The sequence below is a fragment of the Palaemon carinicauda genome, chromosome 12 (assembly GCF_036898095.1).
Source record: "Palaemon carinicauda isolate YSFRI2023 chromosome 12, ASM3689809v2, whole genome shotgun sequence".
NCBI lineage: Eukaryota > Metazoa > Arthropoda > Malacostraca > Decapoda > Palaemonidae > Palaemon > Palaemon carinicauda.
The window spans coordinates 56,991,764-57,011,763 of record NC_090736.1 but is presented as its reverse complement, the minus strand read 5'-3'; the positions used below and the strand labels follow the sequence as shown (position 1 = coordinate 57,011,763).

General features: G+C 33.9%; 1 protein-coding gene across 1 annotated transcript in view; it reads right to left on the bottom strand.

The window, feature by feature from the left end:
* Positions 1-17,300: 17,300 nt before the first annotated feature.
* LOC137650551 (uncharacterized) overlaps positions 17,301-20,000 on the bottom strand; it is a 5,648-nt gene continuing 2,948 nt past the window's right edge. Inside the window, exons 2-3 of the mRNA XM_068383766.1 lie at positions 19,526-20,000; positions 17,301-17,662 (exon numbers count right to left, since the gene is read on the bottom strand). The exon at positions 19,526-20,000 is cut by the window's right edge and continues 477 nt beyond it. Of these exons, the coding sequence (XP_068239867.1) occupies positions 17,518-17,662; positions 19,526-20,000 (620 nt within the window). The 3' untranslated portion in view covers positions 17,301-17,517. The remainder of the gene's footprint in view (positions 17,663-19,525) is intronic.

The following is a 20,000-nucleotide window of genomic DNA, read 5'->3' as shown; positions in this document are numbered from 1 at the left end:
CTACAACCCTTGTTGGAAAAGCAGGATGCTGTAACCCCAAGGGCTCCAACAGGGAAAAATAGCCCAGTGAGGAAAAGAAATAGGGAAATAAATAAACCATAAGAGAAGTAATTATCAATTACAATAACATATTTTAAGAAGAGGAATACCATTGAAATATATCTTACATGAAAAACCTATTAAAGCGACTTATATCAGCCTGTTCAACATAACACCATTCAATGCAAGTTTGAACTTTGGAAGTTCCACCGGATTCAACTAAACTGTTTACCTGATTAGATCATTCCAGAACTTGGTCACACATGGGATAAAAAAGAAAAAGATCAAATAAGGATATCATTCTTATAACTCTGGAGGTTTGGCGAAACGGAAACCTAGTGGAAAAATCAGCTCGTAAAAAGTGCTGTTCGGAAAAACGTCGTCGGAAACATATGTTGGGTCAAGTCTGTTTTATGGTCGCGAAACTTTAACAATTGGGATGAGCAGAAATGTGGGTTTTTGGGGGAAAGTTTTGAGTGGGTCACTGACGTAGAGAAAGAGAGAGTGAGAGGGAATTTCAGCAATGTGAACTAAAAAAAAGCAAAACAGTTATGAAAATGTACTTAAAGTTTTGGTAATAACCGTTTAGAAGGAAATATTACTGAAGTTTGTTTGACAAGAAACGTTAGGTTAATGACTTTTATTAAAAGTATTACTAGATATTCAAAATTCTCTCTCTCTCTCTCTCTCTCTCTCTCTCTCTCTCTCTCTCTCTCTCTCTCTCTCTCTCTCTCTCTCTCTCTCTCTCGCTTTTGAAGGAAAATATAAAAGAGAGGGACAAATTGCAAAATGATGTTAAGATAGATAGAAATAATTTAGTTTCAAGAAATAATCATAAAGATAAAAAGAAGAATGTAAACATTGAAATGGCAGACTAGGAAACGTTATTATAACGAAAAATTCAGAAATAATAGAAAAAATCCTTCTACTTCTTGGAAAACAGTTAATACAATGCTTTTTAATAATTGTAAGAGTGAGTCTCAATCAGATAGCGAAGATTTAGCTAATAAAGCGGAGAGATTCAATGACTTTTTTGCAAATGTTGGAAGGGAAACGTATGAAAGAACTCAAGAGGAAATGGCTGGGAACAACGATAATGAAAAAAATTAGTGAACGAAATCATTTTAATAATAACCTGAATTCTTTGAGAGATGCATCGTCTTTAACTTCTTTTAAGAGTAATCTTAAGAAACATCTTTTAAATAGAAACGTATAAACCGTTACACCTTTTCCTACTCTTATATACTTCACTATTGTAAATTTATTACAAGAGGAGATTGGCAACGTCTCACGTCAGATTTTACAAGTATTAGCTAATGCTCATACTACTAGGATTATCTGAACACCAATGTATTTCTGCTTTAGAGTTTTCTGAATGTTTTATCTTTTCTCCATATAGTGAAAATATTTAAGATGTAATTTTACATCAGAGATTTCTATATTACTAGCATTTTAGTCTGACGATTTGTGTAAAATTAATTCTAATATTTTTACTATGCAGTGTAAAGCTACATGTAAAGAATACCCAATGTAACATTAAAAATAAAGGATATTATTATTATTATTATTATTATTATTATTATTATTAATATTATTATTATTATTATTATTAATATTATTATTATTACTCTCTCTCTCTCTCTCTCTCTCTCTCTCTCTCTCTCTCTCTCTCTCTCTCTCTCTCTCTCTCTCTCTCTCTCTCTCTAAAATAAGATGCATTATCTCGAAAATTATATAAAGATTTAAAAAAAAATAATCAGAATTTGCTCTATGAAATCTTGTGCAATATGAACGTTCATCTCACGTTGGTACAATTTTTCCAATTAATGAATATCTCTCTCTCTCTCTCTCTCTCTCTCTCTCTCTCTCTCTCTCTCTCTCTCTCTCTCTCTCTCTCTCTCTCTCTCTCTCTCTCTCATCACGAGAATGATCCCAGAAGAACTTTCTCCTAAAGTTTGAAAAGAAAATCCCTCATAAATTTTCAGACGCCATTTCCCGAGGTTTGTCTGTTCCGGAGGAGGATGTTTTAGCATAAAGAACCTCTGGGAAATGCAAGAGAGATTCTACTTACACTCGGTTTTTATATCGCGTGCTCCGAATATTTCAATTTCATGCTTGGAAGATATTCTCTTATATAAAGAAATTAAATCAAATTCGCTAGGAAGATTTTTTTCACACACACACACACACACACACACACACACACACACACACACACACACACACACATATATATATATATATACATATATATATATATATATATATATATATATATATATATATATATATATATATATATATATATATTTTGCCTAGTAGCTTTGTCACTGGATCACAGATCCATAGGGAACTCCTTTTAATGTTACAATATCAGCCTGGCCGAGGATTCAAACCTTAGAGCTGATAGAAATAAGGGTAAGGATTTGGTTTAGACAATTAGTTAGTGATAAAAGTATTATATATATATATATATATATATATATATATATATATATATATATATATATATATATATATACATATATATATATACATATTATTATTATTATTACTATCCAAGCCACAACCCTAACTGGAAAAGCAAGATGCTATAAGCCCAGGGGCTCCAATAGGGAAAAATAGCCCAGTGAGGAAAGGAAATAAGGAAATAAATAACTGAAGAGAACAAATTAACATTAAATCATTCAAAAAAAAAAGTAACAACGTCATAACAGATATGTCATATATAAACTATTAACAACGTCAAAAACAAATATGTCATATATAAACTATAAAAAGACTCATGTCCGCCTGGTCAACAAAAAAGCATTTGCTCCAACTTTGAACTTTTGAAGTTCTACTGATTCAACAACCCGATTAGGAAGATCATTCCACAACTTGGTAACAGCTGGAATAAAACTTCTAGAGTACTGCGTAGTATTGAGTCTTATGATGGAAAAGGCCTGGCTATTAGAATTAACTGCCAGCCTAGTATTACGAACAGGATAGAATTGTCCAGGGAGATCTGAATGTAAAGGATGGTCAGAGTTATGAAAAATCTTATGCAACATGCATAATGAACTAATTGAACGACGGTGCCAGAGATTAATATCTAGATCAGGAATAAGAAATTTAATAGACCGTAAGTTTCTGTCCAACAAATTAAGATGAGAATCAGCAGCTGAAGACCAGACAGGAGAACAATACTCAAAACAAGGTAGAATAAAAGAATTAAAACACTTCTTCAGAATAGATTGATCACCGAATATCTTAAAAGACTTTCTCAATAAGCCAATTTTTTGTGCAATTGAAGAAGACACAGACCTTATATGTTTCTCAAAAGTAAATTTGCTGTCGAGAGTCACACCTAAAATTTTGAAAGAGTCATACAAATTTAAAGAAACATTATCAATACTGAGATCCGGATGTTGAGGAGCCACCGTCCTTGACCTACTAACAATCATACTTTGAGTTTTGTTAGGATTCAACTTCATACCCCATAACTTGCACCATGCACTAATTTTAGCTAGATCTCTATTAAGGGATTCACCAACCCCAGGTCTACATTCAGGGGATGGAATTGATGCAAAGAGAGTAGCATCATCTGCATATGCAACAAGCTTATTTTCTAGGCCAAACCACATGTCATGTGTATATAGTATGAAAAGTAATGGGCCAAGAACACTACCCTGTGGAACACCAGATATCACATTCCTATACTCACTATGGTGCCCATCAACAAATACTCTTTGAGATCTACTACTTAAAAAATCAATAATAATGCTAAGAAACGACCCACCCACTCCCAACTGTTTCAGTTTGAAAACAAGGGCCTCATGATTAACACGGTCAAAGGCAGCACTAAAATCAAGTCCAATCATACGAACTTCTCGACCACAATCAAGGGATTTCTGTACTGCATTGGAGATTGTAAGAAGGGCATCACATGCTCCAAGGCCTTTACGAAAACCAAATTGCAAACTAGGGAATAGATGATTACCTTCAGCAAACCTATTAAGACGTTTTGCCAGAAGACGTTCAAAAACTTTAGATAATATGGGAGTTATGGAAATTGGGCGGTAATCAGTGGGACTTGAGCTACCACAAACACATTTACATAGAGGAGTAACATTACCAATTCTCCAACAAGTGCTAAAAGCTCCTCTTCTTGCTAACTTGCGCAAAATAACAGATAACTTTGGAGCTAAGAAATCTGCTGTCTTTATAAAAAACAAAGGAAAAATACCATTTGGGTCTACACCTCCATAAGCATCAAGGTCCATCAACAGAGCTTTAATCTCACGAGATCGAAAAGCTAAACTAGTTAGTTTAGCCTCAGGAAAACAGGAATGAGGAAGTTCAAGTTTTTCATTACTCTGTTTACTGTCAAAAACATCAGCCAAAAGGGTTGCCTTTTCCTTTGGACAGTGAGTGACTGAGCCATCTGGTTTAAGTAAAGGAGGAACTGCTGCATCTACACCAAAGAGTGCAGATTTAAGGGTAGACCACCATTTATGTTCCTGAGTTGTACCAGAGAGGGTTTCTTTTATGATTAAATTGTACTCCTTTTCAGTTGAGGCATAAACTCTCTGAGCAAAAGCTCGAAGCTGAGTATAGTTGTTCCAGGTCAAATCTGATCTGTTACCCTTCCAAAGGTGATAGGCCTCCTGCTTCTCCAAATAAGCACGTCTACAATCATCATTGAACCACGGTTTGTCCTTCATTCGGTACCTTAGCACACGAGAAGGGATACGCCTATCAATTATGTTGACTAGATTCTCATTCAAAGAGACAACAGGATCCACACTATAATTGTGACCAATTCAAGCACAAAAGATCATGCAAAATCCCATTCCAGTCTGCTTGGGATTTCATATAAATTTTACAGGAATATGATATATCAGGGACAGGCTGCTCAGTCTTCACTAATAATGAAATCAAGGCATGATCAGAAGTCCCGACTGGAGAATCAACCTTACTAGTTATAACGCCAGGGGAGTCAGTGTATACGAGGTCCAAGCAATTACCAGACCTGTGAGTAGCTTCATTTATGATTTGCTCACAGCCGTATTCAGAGGCAAAGTCTAAAGCTCTTAAGCCATGGCGATCGGTAGGAGAGATAGAACTTAACCACTCCCTATGGTGAGAATTAAAATCACCAACAAAGACAAAAGAAGCCTTTCTATCATCTTCTTGTATCTTAGCCATAATGGTAAGAAGACAATCGAAGATAGAATCATCCATGTCTGGATTCCGGTAGATCGAACACAAATAAAAGTTGTTATGCCTGCCACAAACTTTTATTACCTGAATCTCATGACATCCACATTGATAGCAGGACTTATGTGAAGCAGGGTACTCGGTCCTAATATACACCGCCATTCCCCTGGCCCTAGGAATGGCATCACGTTTCAGCATTATTGGCTTCTTAAAACCAGTTATAAGGAGCTCAGATGAGTGCCTCATATTAGAAACCAAAGTTTCTGAGCACAAAAGAATATCATACTGTCTGGACGCAACTGTAAGGTCTTGGATATTTGCATGAAGACCACGAATATTGCAATACAGAAGACGACATTGACGAAATCTAGGACGTACTGGTCCCGGATTTTGCTCAATGTCTCCATACAGCATAAGAATTAATAGAAATAAAAAGGAGACATCATACTTAAAAACTAGATTAACAAGAATTATAACAAAAACAATATGTACAGAATAATAAAAAAAAGTGATTGATGATACCCATAGACTATAGTAAAAAGTCGGAAAAACTGGTCAACATGGAGGAGCCGATACACCATGCAAGGGTAAATACCCTCCAGGATAGCCACTTCAACTGAAGGGAGGACAGTAAGGATGGTTTTGAGAAGAAAAAATCAGAAAAAGGAAAAGACAACCTCTTGATAAACCACCAGGCATCCATGGCCCTTCTATTAAGCCTGCCCAACACACCATTTCAAAAAAACAAGAGGAAGAAAAAAAAATAAGATAGAATAGTGTGCCCGAGTGTACCCTCAAGCAAGAGAACTAACCCAAGGCAGTGGAAGACCATGGTACAGAGGCTATGGCACTACCCAAGACTAGAGAACAATGGTTTAATTTTGGAGTGTCCTTCTCCTAGAAGAGCTGCTTACCATAGCTAAAGAGTCTCTTCTACCCTTACCAAGAGGAAAGTACACTGAACAAATTGCAGTACAGTAATTAACCCCTAGGGTGAAGAAGTGTTAAGTATCTTATTGTTGTCAGATGTATGAGGAAAGACGAGAATATGTGAAGAATAGGCCAGACTATTCTGTGTAAGTGTAGGCAAAGAAAAAATAAGCCGTGACTAGAAAGAGGGATCCAATGCATTACTGTCTGGCCAGTCAAAGGATCCAATACCTCCAACGCCAATTGGAAGCAAACGGCCTTGGTTAGATTCTGTCAGTCGTCTCTATCTTGAGCTTTTAATTCAACACTTTTCCATTCACTATCTCCTATTTAAAGCTTCCTAGTCTTTAGCCATGTCTGGCCTTGGTCTTCCAACTCTTCTAGTGCCTTGTGGAACCCACTTAAACATTGGGTGAACTAATCTCTCTTGGGCTTTATATATATATATATATATATATATATATATATATATATATATATATATATATATATATATATATATATATACATATATATATATATATATATATATATATATATATATATATATATATAAATATATATATATATATATATATATATATATATATATATATATATATATATATATATATCACTCACTCACTCACTAAATCCCGTCCAGAATTCTCTCTCTCTCTCTCTCTCTCTCTCTCTCTATATATATATATATATATATATATATATATATATATATATATATATATATATATATATATATATATATATGCGTATATTTAAATATATATATATATATATATATATATATATATATATATATATATATATATATATATATGCATATATACATATATTTGCATATATTTATGCATATATATGTATATATATATATATATATATATATATATATATATATATATATATATATATATATATATATATATATATATATATATATACACATACATACATATACATATATATATAAATATATATATATATATATATATATATATATATATATATATATATATATATATATATATATATATATAGTATTGTTATTATTATTATTATTATTATTATTATTATTATTATCATTATTATTATTATTATTAGTATTAGTATTATTATTATTATTTATATCATAACTGTTATTATTAGTTGCTAAGCTACAACCCTAGTTAGAATAACAGCGTTATAAGCCCAAGTGCTCCAGCAGGGAAAATAGCCCAGTCAGAAAAGGAAATAATGAAATAGACGGCAAGAGAACTTTAAGAACAATAACATTAGAATATATCTTCATTATATAAACTTCAAAATAACAAGAGCAATTGAATATGACAGAATATTGTGCCCGAGTGTACCCTCAAGCAAGAGAACTCTACCCTGAGACAGTGGTATAGAGGCTTTATCAATACCCAAGACTAGAGAACAATGATTTGATTTTGGAGTGTCCTTTTCCTAGAAGAGCTACTTACCATTGCCAGAGAGTCTCTTCTACCCTTACCAAGAGGAAAGTAGCCACTGAACAAATGCAGTGCAGTAGTTAATCCCTTGAGTGAAGAAGAATTGTTTGGTAATTTCAGTGTTGTTATGTGTATGAGGAGACAGGAGAATGTTGGAAAGAATAGGCCGAACTATTCGGTGTATGTGTTGGCAAAGAAAAAGTTAGTCGTAACGAGAGAGAGAGAGAGAGAGAGAGAGAGAGAGAGAGAGAGAGAGAGAGAGAGAGAGAGGGGGGGGGGGGGTCCAATGTAGTACTGTCTGGCCAATTAAAAGATCCATTAACTCTCTAGTGGTAGTATTTCAACGGGTGGCTGGTGCCCTGGCCAACCCACTAACTAATAAGATATAGTTAGATAGATAAATAAACTTATTAAAGATGGTCGAGGTAAAAGGACATCAAAGTACATACGCCTAGACTGAGATAGATCAGAATTAAAAACCTTTAAGTGGATAGATGGAAGAGTTCACTAAAGTTTCCAATTTCCTCAAAGCAATAGTGAAAATACCGACGTGGAAATTCTTTCTAACGCACCGACGATTCAGTAGAACGTAGCTGAAAAGCCTCGAAATTCAAGCCTTTGGAAAGGGGTAAGGAAAGGCTTTCCTATTGATTTCCTCTCCCCGTTCATATGAATATTGTATCATCATTCCAAAAATCCATGCATATGAACAAAATATGTTGAGAAGCCATAGCTAATAGAGAGAGAGAGAGAGAGAGAGAGAGAGCATTTAGATGTGCGAAGCCTTTCATATCCATTTCATGCATTGGCACCATTCGGACATTGCTACAAAAAGTTTTGAATAAAAAGGAAAAAATAATGTTTTTGGAGAACAGACTGAGTATGGATTGAGTTTTTAAAAAAACCTGCCAAATTTTGTCAATTGAATATTTGCTTCTCTCACGTGATGCAACGCGAATTGATTGCCTTGCGTGCAGACGACAGTCAGGGAAGTAATGGCATCAAGCGAATATAAAATTTGTGGCCAGCTGAAATTGAAAAGGGAGCACGATACTTCAGGAACAGCTTCTCCTGAAATAATCTTCAGTCTTTGGTAAAGTAACATTTTCCTGTCGTGCGTTACTTCTCGTGATATGTCCTGTATCTTTTGAGGAGATGACCAGATATCCTTTTTAAATCTGTATGTAAATGTCATCATTATCATCATCACCCGTTTTTAGTCCACTGCAGAAAAAAGGCCTCTGACATGTCCTTCCACTCCAGTCTGTTTATGGTCTTTTTATGCCAGTCCACACCCGCAAATTTTCTTAGTTTGTCATTCAGTCTTCTTCTCTTTCTTCCTCTGCTTCTTTTGAAATATCCAGGGACACATTCTATTATTCTTAATGTCCATATATTGTCTATCATTCTCATTATATGTCCTATCCATGTCCATTTATTTTTTTTACATGTTTTTAGAATATCCTATATTTTAATTTGATCTCGTATCTATGTTGCTCTTTCTCTGTCTCTTAATGTTAATCCCATCATTATTCTTTCCATAGCTGTTTAAGTTGTAACTAGCTTATTTTCTAAAGTTTTAGTAAGACTACAAATTTCTGAGGCATAGTTTAATACTGGTAGGACCATTTGATTAAATACTCTTATTTTTTTAGAGAAAATGGCATTTTACATTTCATAATATCATTTTGTTTACCAAAAGCTATTATTTTTCTTTGAATTTCGGTATCATGTCCTAGGGAAACACTGTCCTAAGTACGTATATTCATCAATAATCTATAGAGGTTTGTCTTTAACCCCTATTTCTTGTTTCTACATTTTCATTGAACAATATCTTAGTTTTACTCATATTAATTTTCACTCCTACATTTCTGCTTGCTCTATTCAAATTGTGTGTTACCTTTTTCAATTCCCCCATCATTTACTAAACAGAACCATGTCGTCTGCAAATCTTATGTTGTTAAGGTATTCACCATTAATGTCAATTCGTACATTTTCCCAATCTAAATTCTTAAAAAACTTTTTGTAAACATGCTGTGAATAATTTAGGAGAGATGGGGTCTCTCTGTCTAACTCTTGATTTTTGCATCACTGGTTAATTACTTGGATATGGTCAGTTATTGTATGTGCATTTCTAAAGCCTGCCTGGTTTCTTGGCTGATTAAAGTTTAACAGTCTTTCTATTCGGCCTAACATTTTTTTCGTAAATATTTTATGTTACTGAGTGTAAATTGACGAGTGGTAATTTTTCAAGTCTTTTGTATCTCTTTTTTTCTGAATTATTAAAATGATAAAATTTTTCCAAGCTGTAGGTATAGGGCATTTTTGCACACATTTTGTGTAAAGTTCAGTGAGTTTTGCTACAGTTAAATAAATTTTTATACCAATGCTTTGCCTCTTTTTATGCTTTTTAACGCCTTTCTTACTTCTATTGTTACTCTTGGTACCTGCTCAGGTGTTTCAATATTTCTTTTGGCAAAGTTATTGTATAGAAATCTTCTGCAATTTTTTTACTCCATCTCTTTTGTTAATAATATTTCCAATTTCATCCTTTAAAACAAACATCTGTTGGTGCCCTGTTTCAAGTCTTCTCTTCATCAACTTGATGCTTCCTCTCTTTAGTGTTTCCTCAATTTTGGTCTGATTGTGATTACTGTCTTAGTTTTTGGTTTCTTTATTGTTTTGGATAGTTATAATAATCTTATTTAATCTCTCTTGGATTTTACCATATATATATATATATATATATATATATATATATATATATATATATATATATATATATATATATATATATATATATATATATAAATGAATGTATACATATACCTATCAAGCAAGTGACCCTGGTGAGTTTTGTAAATAGTAATACTTCCGCGAAATTTAAGATTTCTGTGGATGAAGTGTTCTGAGAGCCCATGAAAATTGATTAGACGAAGATTCTAAGTTTTCAATTAAAGAAATTGAGTAGTGAATACATTGCAGAATTATTGATTATTGAAATATAGTAAGAAGAACCCTCTCTCTCTCTCTCTCTCTCTCTCTCTCTCTCTCTCTCTCTCTCTCTGGTCACAAGCTAGTCATCATTACTTCACACTAGGTCTTGTCTAATTGCTAATCAAAACATTATTACAACTGTAACGATGCTCTAGGGTAGTTCCCCTTTAGGCAAGGGCCCCCTGGAGTAGTCCCCGTTTAGACAGAGGACCCCATGGAGTAGTTCCCCTCTTGACAGCTCGAAATGAATCCCCTTACGTCAATCGGTATTAACGCTTAGAAATATTATCACTACTTCGTGGCCTTCTTGGTCGACGATCTACTTTTAATTAGTACAGTCTGCCTTTCAGACTTATTCCACAAGATAAACGGACCCAAATTATGATGAAACATTCCAGAAAAGTTAACCGTTCCTCCCTACCCTCCACACACATGCCCACACGCACACACACACACGCACACACACACAAACACACGCACACACACACACACACACACACATATATATATATATATATATATATATATATATATATATATATATATATATATATATATATATATATATATATATATGTGTGTATGTATACATATATATACATATATATAAATATATATATACACATATATATAAATCATACTGTATATATATATATATATATATATATATATATATATATATATATATATATATATATATATATATATATATATATATATATATATATTTATTTATTTATATATATATATATATATATATATATATATATATATATATATATATATATATATATATATATATATATATATATATATATATATATATATATATATATATATATATATATATATATATATATATCAACTCCTCCTACACCTATTATTATTATTATTATTATTATTATTATTATTATTACTAGCCAAGCTACAACCCTAATTGTAAAAGCATGATGCTATAATCCCAAGGGCTCCAATAGGGAAAAATAGCCCAGTGAGGAAAGGAAATAAGGAAATAAATAAATGATGAGAACAAACTAATAATAAATCATTCTAAAAACAGTAACACCGTCAAAACAGATATGTCATATATAAACTATAAAAAGACCTATGTCAGCCTGTTCAACATAATAGCATTTGCCGCAACTTTGAACTTTTGAAGTTCTACTGATTCAACTACCCGATTAGGAAGATTATTCCCCAATTTGGTCACAGCTGGAATAAAACTTATAGAATACTGTGTAGTATTGAGCCTCACGATAGTGAAGGCCTGGCTATTAGAATCAACTGCCTGGCTAGTATTACGAACAGGATGGAATTGTCCAGGAAGGTTGGTCAGAATTATGAAAAATCTTATGCAACATGCATAATGAACTAATTGAGCGACGGTGCCAAAGATTAATATCTAGATCAGGGATAAGAAATTTAATAGACCGTAAGTTTCTGTCCAACAAATTGAGATGAGAATCAGCAGCTGAAGACCAGACAGGAGAACAATACTTAAAACAAGGTAGAATGAAAGAATTAAAATGCTTCTTCAGAATAGATTGATCACTGAAAATCTTAAAAGACTTTCTCAATAAGCCAATTTTTTGTGCAATTGAAGAAGACACAGACCTAATGTGTTTCTCCAAAGTAAATCTGCTGTCAAGAATCACACCTAAAATTTTAAAAGTCATACAAATTTAAAGAAACATTATCAATACTGAGATCCGGATGTTGAGGAGCCACTGTCCTTGACCTACTTACAATCATATTTTTAGTTTTGTTAGGATTCAACTTCATACCCCATAATTTGCACCATGCACTAATTTTAACTAAATCTCTATTAAGGGATTCACCAACCCTAGATCTACATTCAGGGGATGGAATTGATGCAGAGAGATTAGAATCATCTGCATATGCAACAAGCTTATTTTCTAGGCCAAACCACATGTCATGTGTATATAGTATGAAAAGTAATGGGCCAAGAACACTACCCTGTGGAGCACCAGATATCATATTCCTATACTTACTATGGTGCCCATCAACAACAACTCTTTGAGATCTATTACTTAAAAAATCAATAATAATGCTAAGAAACGACCCACCCACTCCCAACTGTTTCAGTTTGAAAACTAGGGCCTCATGATTAACACGGTCAAAGGCAGCACTAAAATCAAGGCCAATCATACAAACTTCCTGACCACAATCAAGAGATTTCTCTATAGCATTGAAGATTGAAAGAAGGGCATCATATGCTCCAAGGCCTTTACGAAAACCAAATTGCAAACTAGGGAATAGATGATTACCTACAGCAAACCTGTTAAGACGTTTTGCCAGAAGACATTCAAAAACTTTAGATAATGTGGGAGATGTGAAAAATAACAGATAACTTTGGAGCTAAGAAATCTATAGTCTTTATAAAAAACAAAGGAAAAATACGGTTTGGGTCTACACCTCTATAAGCATCAAGGTCCATCATCACAGTTTTAATTTCACGAGATCGAAAAGCTAAACTAGTTAGTTTAGCCTCAGGAAAACAGGAATGAGGAAGTTCAAGTATTATATTACTCTGTTTACTGTCAAAAACATCAGCCAAAAGGGTTGCCTTTTCCTTTGGACAGTGAGTGACTGAGCCATCTGTTTTAAGTAAAGGAGTAACTGTTGCATCTACACCAAAGAGTGCAGATTTAAGGGTAGACAACCATTTATGTTCCTGAGTTGTACCAGAAACGGTTTCTTTTATGGTTAAATTGTATTCCTTTTCAGTTGAAGCATAAACTCTCTGAGCAAAAGCTCTAAGCTGAGTATAGTTATTCCAGGTCAAATCTGGTCTGTTACCCTTCCAAAGATGATAGGCCTCCTGCTTTTCCAAATAAGCACATCTACGGTCATCATTGAACCACGGTTTGTCCTTCACTCGGTACCTTAGCACACGAGAAAGGATAAGCCTATCAATTATGTTGACTAGATTTTCATTCAAATGGACAACAGGATCAACATTACTATATAATTGTGACCAATTCAAGCAGAAAAGATCATGTAAAATGCCATTCCAGTCTGCTTGAGATTTCATATAAATTTTACAAGAGTATGATACATCAGGGAGAGGCTGCTCAGTCTTCACTACTAATGAAATCAAAGCATGATCAGATGTCCCGACTGGAGAACCAACCTTACTAGTTATAACGCCAGGGGAGTCAGTGTATACGAGGTCCAAGCAATTACCAAACCTGTGAGTAGCTTCACTTATGATTTGCTCACAGCCCTCATGATTAACACGGTCAAAGGCAGCACTAAAATCAAGGCCAATCATACGAACTTCCTGACCACAATCAAGAGATTTCTCTATAGCATTGAAGATTGAAAGAAGGGCATCATATGCTCCAAGGCCTTTATGAAAACCAAATTGCAATCTAGGGAATAGATGATTACCTACAACAAACCTGTTAAGACGTTTTGCCAGAAGACATTCAAAAACTTTAGATAATGTGGGAGATACGGAAAATAACAGATAACTTTGGAGCTAAGAAATCTGCAGTTTTTATAAAAAACAAAGAAAAAATACCGTTTGGGTCTACATCTCCATAAGCATCAAGGTCCATCATCACAGTTTTAATTTCACGAGATCGAAAAGCTAAACTAGTTAGTTTAGCCTCAGGAAAACAGGAATGAGGAAGTTCAAGTTTTATATTACTCTGTTTACTGTCAAAAACATCAGCCAAAAAGGGTTGCCTTTTCCTTTGGACAGTGAGTGACTGAGCCATCTGTTTTAAGTAAAGGAGGAACTGTTGCATCTACATCAGAGTGCAGATTTAAGGGTAGACCACCATTTATGTCCCTGAGTTGTACCAGAAACGGTTTCTTTTATGGTTAAATTGTATTCCTTTTCAGTTGAAGCTTAAACTCTCTGAGCAAAAGCTCTAAGCTGAGTGTATTTATTCCAGGTCAAATCTGGTCTGTTACCCTTCCAAAGATGATAGGCCTCCTGCTTTACCAAATAAACACGTCTACAGTCATTGAACCCCGGTTTGTCCTTCACTCGGTACCTTAGCACACGAGAAAGGATAAGCCTATCAATTATGTTGACTAGATTTTCATTAAAATGAACAACAGGATCAACATTACTATATAACTATGACCAATTCAAGCAGAAAAGATCATGTAAAATGCCATTCCAGTCTGCTTGAGATTTCATATAAATTTTACAAGAGTATGATACATCAGGGAGAGGCTGCTCAGTCTTCATTACTAATGAAATCAAAGCATGATCAGATGTCCCGACTGGAGAACCAACCTTACTAGTTATAACGCCAGGGGAGTCAGTGTATACAAGGTCCAAGCAATTACCAGACCTGTGAGTAGCCTCGCTTATGATTTGCTCACAGCCTGATTCAGAGGCAAAGTCTAAAGCCCCTAAGTTATGGTGATCGGTAGGAGAGAAAGAACTTTACCACTCCCTATGGTGAGCATTGAAATCACTAACAAAGACAAAAGAAGCCTTTCTATCGCCTGCTTGTATCTTACTGATAATGTTTAAGAAGACAGTCGAAGATAGAATCATCCATTTCTGGATTTCGATAGATCGAACACAAATAAAAGTTGTTATGCCTGCCACAAACTTTTATTACCTGAATCTCATGACATCCACACTCATAGCAGGACTTATGAGAAGCAGGGTACTCATTCCTAATATACACCACCATTCCCCTGGCCTTAGGGATGGCATCACGTTTCAACATTATTGGCTTCTTAAAACCAGTTATAAGGGACTCGGTTAGATTTTGCCAGTCGTCTCTATCTTGAGCTTTTAATTCAATACTTCTCCATTCATTATCTCCTACTTTGCACTTCGTAGTCCTCAGCCATGTAGGTCTGGGTATTCCAACTTTTCTAGTGCCTTGTGGAGCCCCCAGCTGAACGTGTGGTGAATTAATCTCTCTTGGGGAGTGCGAAGAGCATGCCCAGTCCATCTCCACCTACCCCTCATCATGATCTCATCCACATATGGCACTCGATTAATCTCCCTTATAGTTTCATTTCTAATTCTGTCCTCCCATTTAACTCCCAATACCCTTTTGAGGGCTTTGTTCCCAAATCTACTAAATCTAGAGGAGATTTTTTCATTGTCATACCATGACTCATATCCATACAGTAACACCGATCTCACTGAACTGATATATACAGTAGTCTGATTTTTATATGTAATTTCAGGCGATTTGATTTCCAAATTTTACTTAACCTAGCCATTATCTGGTTTTATTTTTTCAATCTTTCACTGAACTCTAATTCTAAAGACCCTATATTGGAGATCATAGTTCCTAAATACTTAAATGATTTTACCTCAATATTCCTTTCTCTTTCCAATATCTCATCTTCCATTGCATACTCCGTTCTCATCCTCTTCCTTCTCTTTATTTTCAGCCCAACTTCAGCCGATATATATATATATATATATATATATATATATATATATATATATATATATATATATATATATATATATATCTGTAAATATATAGATATATTTGTATATATATATATATATATATATATATATATATATATATATATATATATATATATATATATATATATATACAGTGTATGCTGATTAAGTTATGTTTCAGAAATCCAACATTTTTATTTTAGAAATATTTTCTTGTGATTTTATTTCGGGTGATGCTACTTCAATTAACGATCTATTTCTATTTATAAGAAATAGTGGAGAGAGAGAGAAATAGACTACAAGGAAGCGTTAGTGGGGCTTCCTCCTTCACGTTGTTTATAAGAGATAAATTGATTAAGTAAGAACATTTCTTAAATGTTTATATATATATATATATATATATATATATATATATATATATATATATATATATATATATATATATATATAATGTTTATATATATGTATATATATATATATATATATATATATATAATGTTTATATATATATATATATATATATATATATATATATATATATATATATATATATATATATATATATATACGATGATCGAAGCTAAGAAAAGATTTCTCCACTATTAGGAAATTATTTGGAGGTATTTGAAAGACCAAAAATTTAAGAGAAAATATGACGAAGAGTAAAGCTTAAAGGGTAAATGCAAATGAGGATAAAGGAGATATGAGTATTGATATGGATTGTGAAAGAATGGAACCGGTTGTTTTACAAAGCTAAAAATATTTAAAGTTAATATGGTAAGAGAAAAAGTGGGCAGCAAGATGTGTTGCAAAAGATTGGGTTAGAAACCTGCCGGGTCTTTTGAAAACAAAGTTAAAGGTGTTAAAGGTGTCTGGTATCAGTTCCAGTTCCAGCACTGTGGTGCCCAACCACAGCAGTGGCCTCCCCAGTAAAGAGCTTAAACTCACGGGTACACTATACTCTTCCTCTTGTGTTGTTCAAGTTTTTATAGTTTATATCGGAGATATCTATTTTGATGTTGTGACTGTTCTTAAAATATTTTATTTTTCCTCGTTTCCTTTCCTCACTGGGATATTTTCCCTGTTGGAGCCCCTGGGCTTGTAGTATCCTGATTTCCCAACTATGGCAGTTTGCTTAGAAAGTAATATTAATAATAATGTCACTTCACGCTACTGTATTTAGAAGGAGAACTTGAACTTCATGAAAGAAACACGGCATTAAGATCGTCTGAAAGGTGATGGAAATATACAAAGAGTTCTGATTTGTCGATATATTTAATACATTTCCCTTGACGTTCGTTCAGTAGACGCAATACAGAGCATATGATACAAAATTCCTTGTGCATTTCAGATACAGTGGCATCTTCGTGATCCAAAGATTTGGTAACGAGAGTTAGTTGGATCCATAGCCATTTGCATATTTCTATGTCATTGCTAAATAATCAAGTCATTTGGAAGAGCAGGTTCTTTGTTTTAAAGATTGGCACGTTCTTCTGGCAGTCCAAATTCGGCGTTCTTGAAGTAGAATTCAGGAGAGCGGTTGCAGGGGATGGCATCGGATTCTTTGACGCAGGTCATTTCCTTCTGGTCGAACCTAGTGCCTTCTCCACACATGAAGCTGTAATTGAAGAAAAAGTAGACATCAAACGAAGCTGCTACCTATATTTAAAAATTGCTCTCTCTCTCTCTCTCTCTCTCTCTCTCTCTCTCTCTCTCTCTCTCTCTCTCTCTCTCTCTCTCTCTCTCTCTCTCTCTCTCTCTCAAACCATTGAACAGGGCTTCAGTATTCTATTTGGAGCATCAGGTTTATTGATTTTTATAATTTTTAGTTCCGAGGTTTAAAAGCTTTAAAGGCTGCTCATGAATGGCAGAGACAAGGGACAGTGATATTTCCATAACAAGCAAGACAATGCCCAAAGACTGACCATATTACATATGATCAGTGCCCAAGCCCCTCTTCACCTAAGCTAGGACCAAGGAGGGTCAGGCAATGTCTGCTGATGACACAGCAGATAGACCTATAGGCCCCCTAAACTCCACATCCTTATCTCACAAGGCGGGTGACGTTGCAGCGACCAAAGGAATTAGCGAGTTTGAGCGGGTCTCTAACCCCAGTACCAGAAGCGTAATTTTCATATGTTTTATGGTATTTAATCAAGTAAATGGGTAAAGAAAATAATTTAAAAGTCTATCCAAATAATTTTCTGTTTGAAAAGTGGTAAACATCTTATTTATATCAATTTACTTATACTGCTGTAAAATCAATATGTCAGAGATTTGTTTTTAAAGTGCACCGTAGATTAAAAAAAAAAAAAAAAAAAGTAACACTGAATTTTCCAATTTAACAGATTTCATAATATCTGGCTTTATTTTTTTGGGTTCTTATAATGAATAATTGATTTAAAAAAAAAAAAAGAATTCACCTTTATAATTAATAGCAAATTCAGAAGTAAAGAAATTATTTTAAAAGCCTTTATAAAGGCTATGGCAGACCGAGTTGTACATTTAATATCCTTTACCAAATATTCCATCCGGTAGCAATTAATTTTTTCCATAATCCTTTCCTGAGTTTGTTAGATGGAAATATATTATCATAATGTTTATACAGGATGGCTGCTATGGTCGTCCCAAAATGTGCTTATTTTCATTATTATTAAAATTATTATTATTATTATTATTATTATTATTATTATTATTATTATTATTATTATTAATATTGCTGTTGTTGTTCTTATCATTATTATTATTATTATTATTATTATTATTATTATTATTATTATTATTATTATTATTATTATTATTATTATTTTCAAATGATTAATTTTCAGCGTCATAAACATATTTTTTTAATTAGAATAGAGCCACTACTAAAATCCAAACGGATTAATTTTGACTCGTGGCTAATGGCCATAACTTCAATAGTGATTTTTCCAAAACGTTTCTTCAATGTGAATTAATGGTATAGACAGAAACAAACTGCGAACTATATGGCACTTCTAGTTTTTTAAGACAAAAATGGAATTATGTAAGTATTTTGCAATGAAATTTTTATAAATACGTGTCAAAAACTCTCAAATTTTCTTGTAAATATAATAGATGAAGTCTTAATTAGTACTAGAATTACTAGTGCTACCCCCAAACTGATTAGATATTTCTGTTATGATGAAAAATCTTAGCATCAAGTACAGGAAATTATTAAAGAATATTATTTCCCCAAAGAATAGATAGAAAATTGCCAAAATACTCTCATTAGGTACAAAAAAGTCTCAGCCACATCCACATGAGCAAAAAATTAAGAACGTACAGTCAAAGTACATATACAGAGCAATTGGGGTTGTCCCAGTCTTTGTACCCCCAACAGCAAATCATTTAAGAACGGTTTCTAGTTACCTTTCAATCTCTCTTACCCTATACCATTCCTTACCTATTCTATTCCAGCCTGCATACATACATACATACATTAGCAGTGCCTTTTACATACCTGTACTGGTAGGTTTCGACACGTCCATTGGAGAAAAGTGCAGGATAGCAGATGTGGAAGACACGACAACTGTTTTGCTGATCAGCATAATAGCCATAAGGTTGGTCAATACAGCTGAAGCTAGTACTAATGTCTCCAAGGAGAAGTGTGGCACCTGATGGAAGATTCAAGGGTTCGAACGTGCCACTTTCTTCTTGGTATTGATTGATGGAAGATTGAGAAGTGATTTGCTGTTGGTTGCTGCTTCTAAACTGTGCAGCGTCAGAAACGAGAGAGAGGCTGCTCTGAGATGGTCTGGAACTCTGTCGGAACTGTTGTTCAACCGATTGCTGGAAGTTGTTTCTAGACTGGTCCCTGCTAGACTGCTGCCTTTGTGCAATTCGGTCTGATCCCTGCTGACTGTTGCTGAGTATTTGCTGGTTACCAAACTGTTGCCGGGAGGCACCAAAACCTGGTTCTGTGTTTAAGGAGGCTC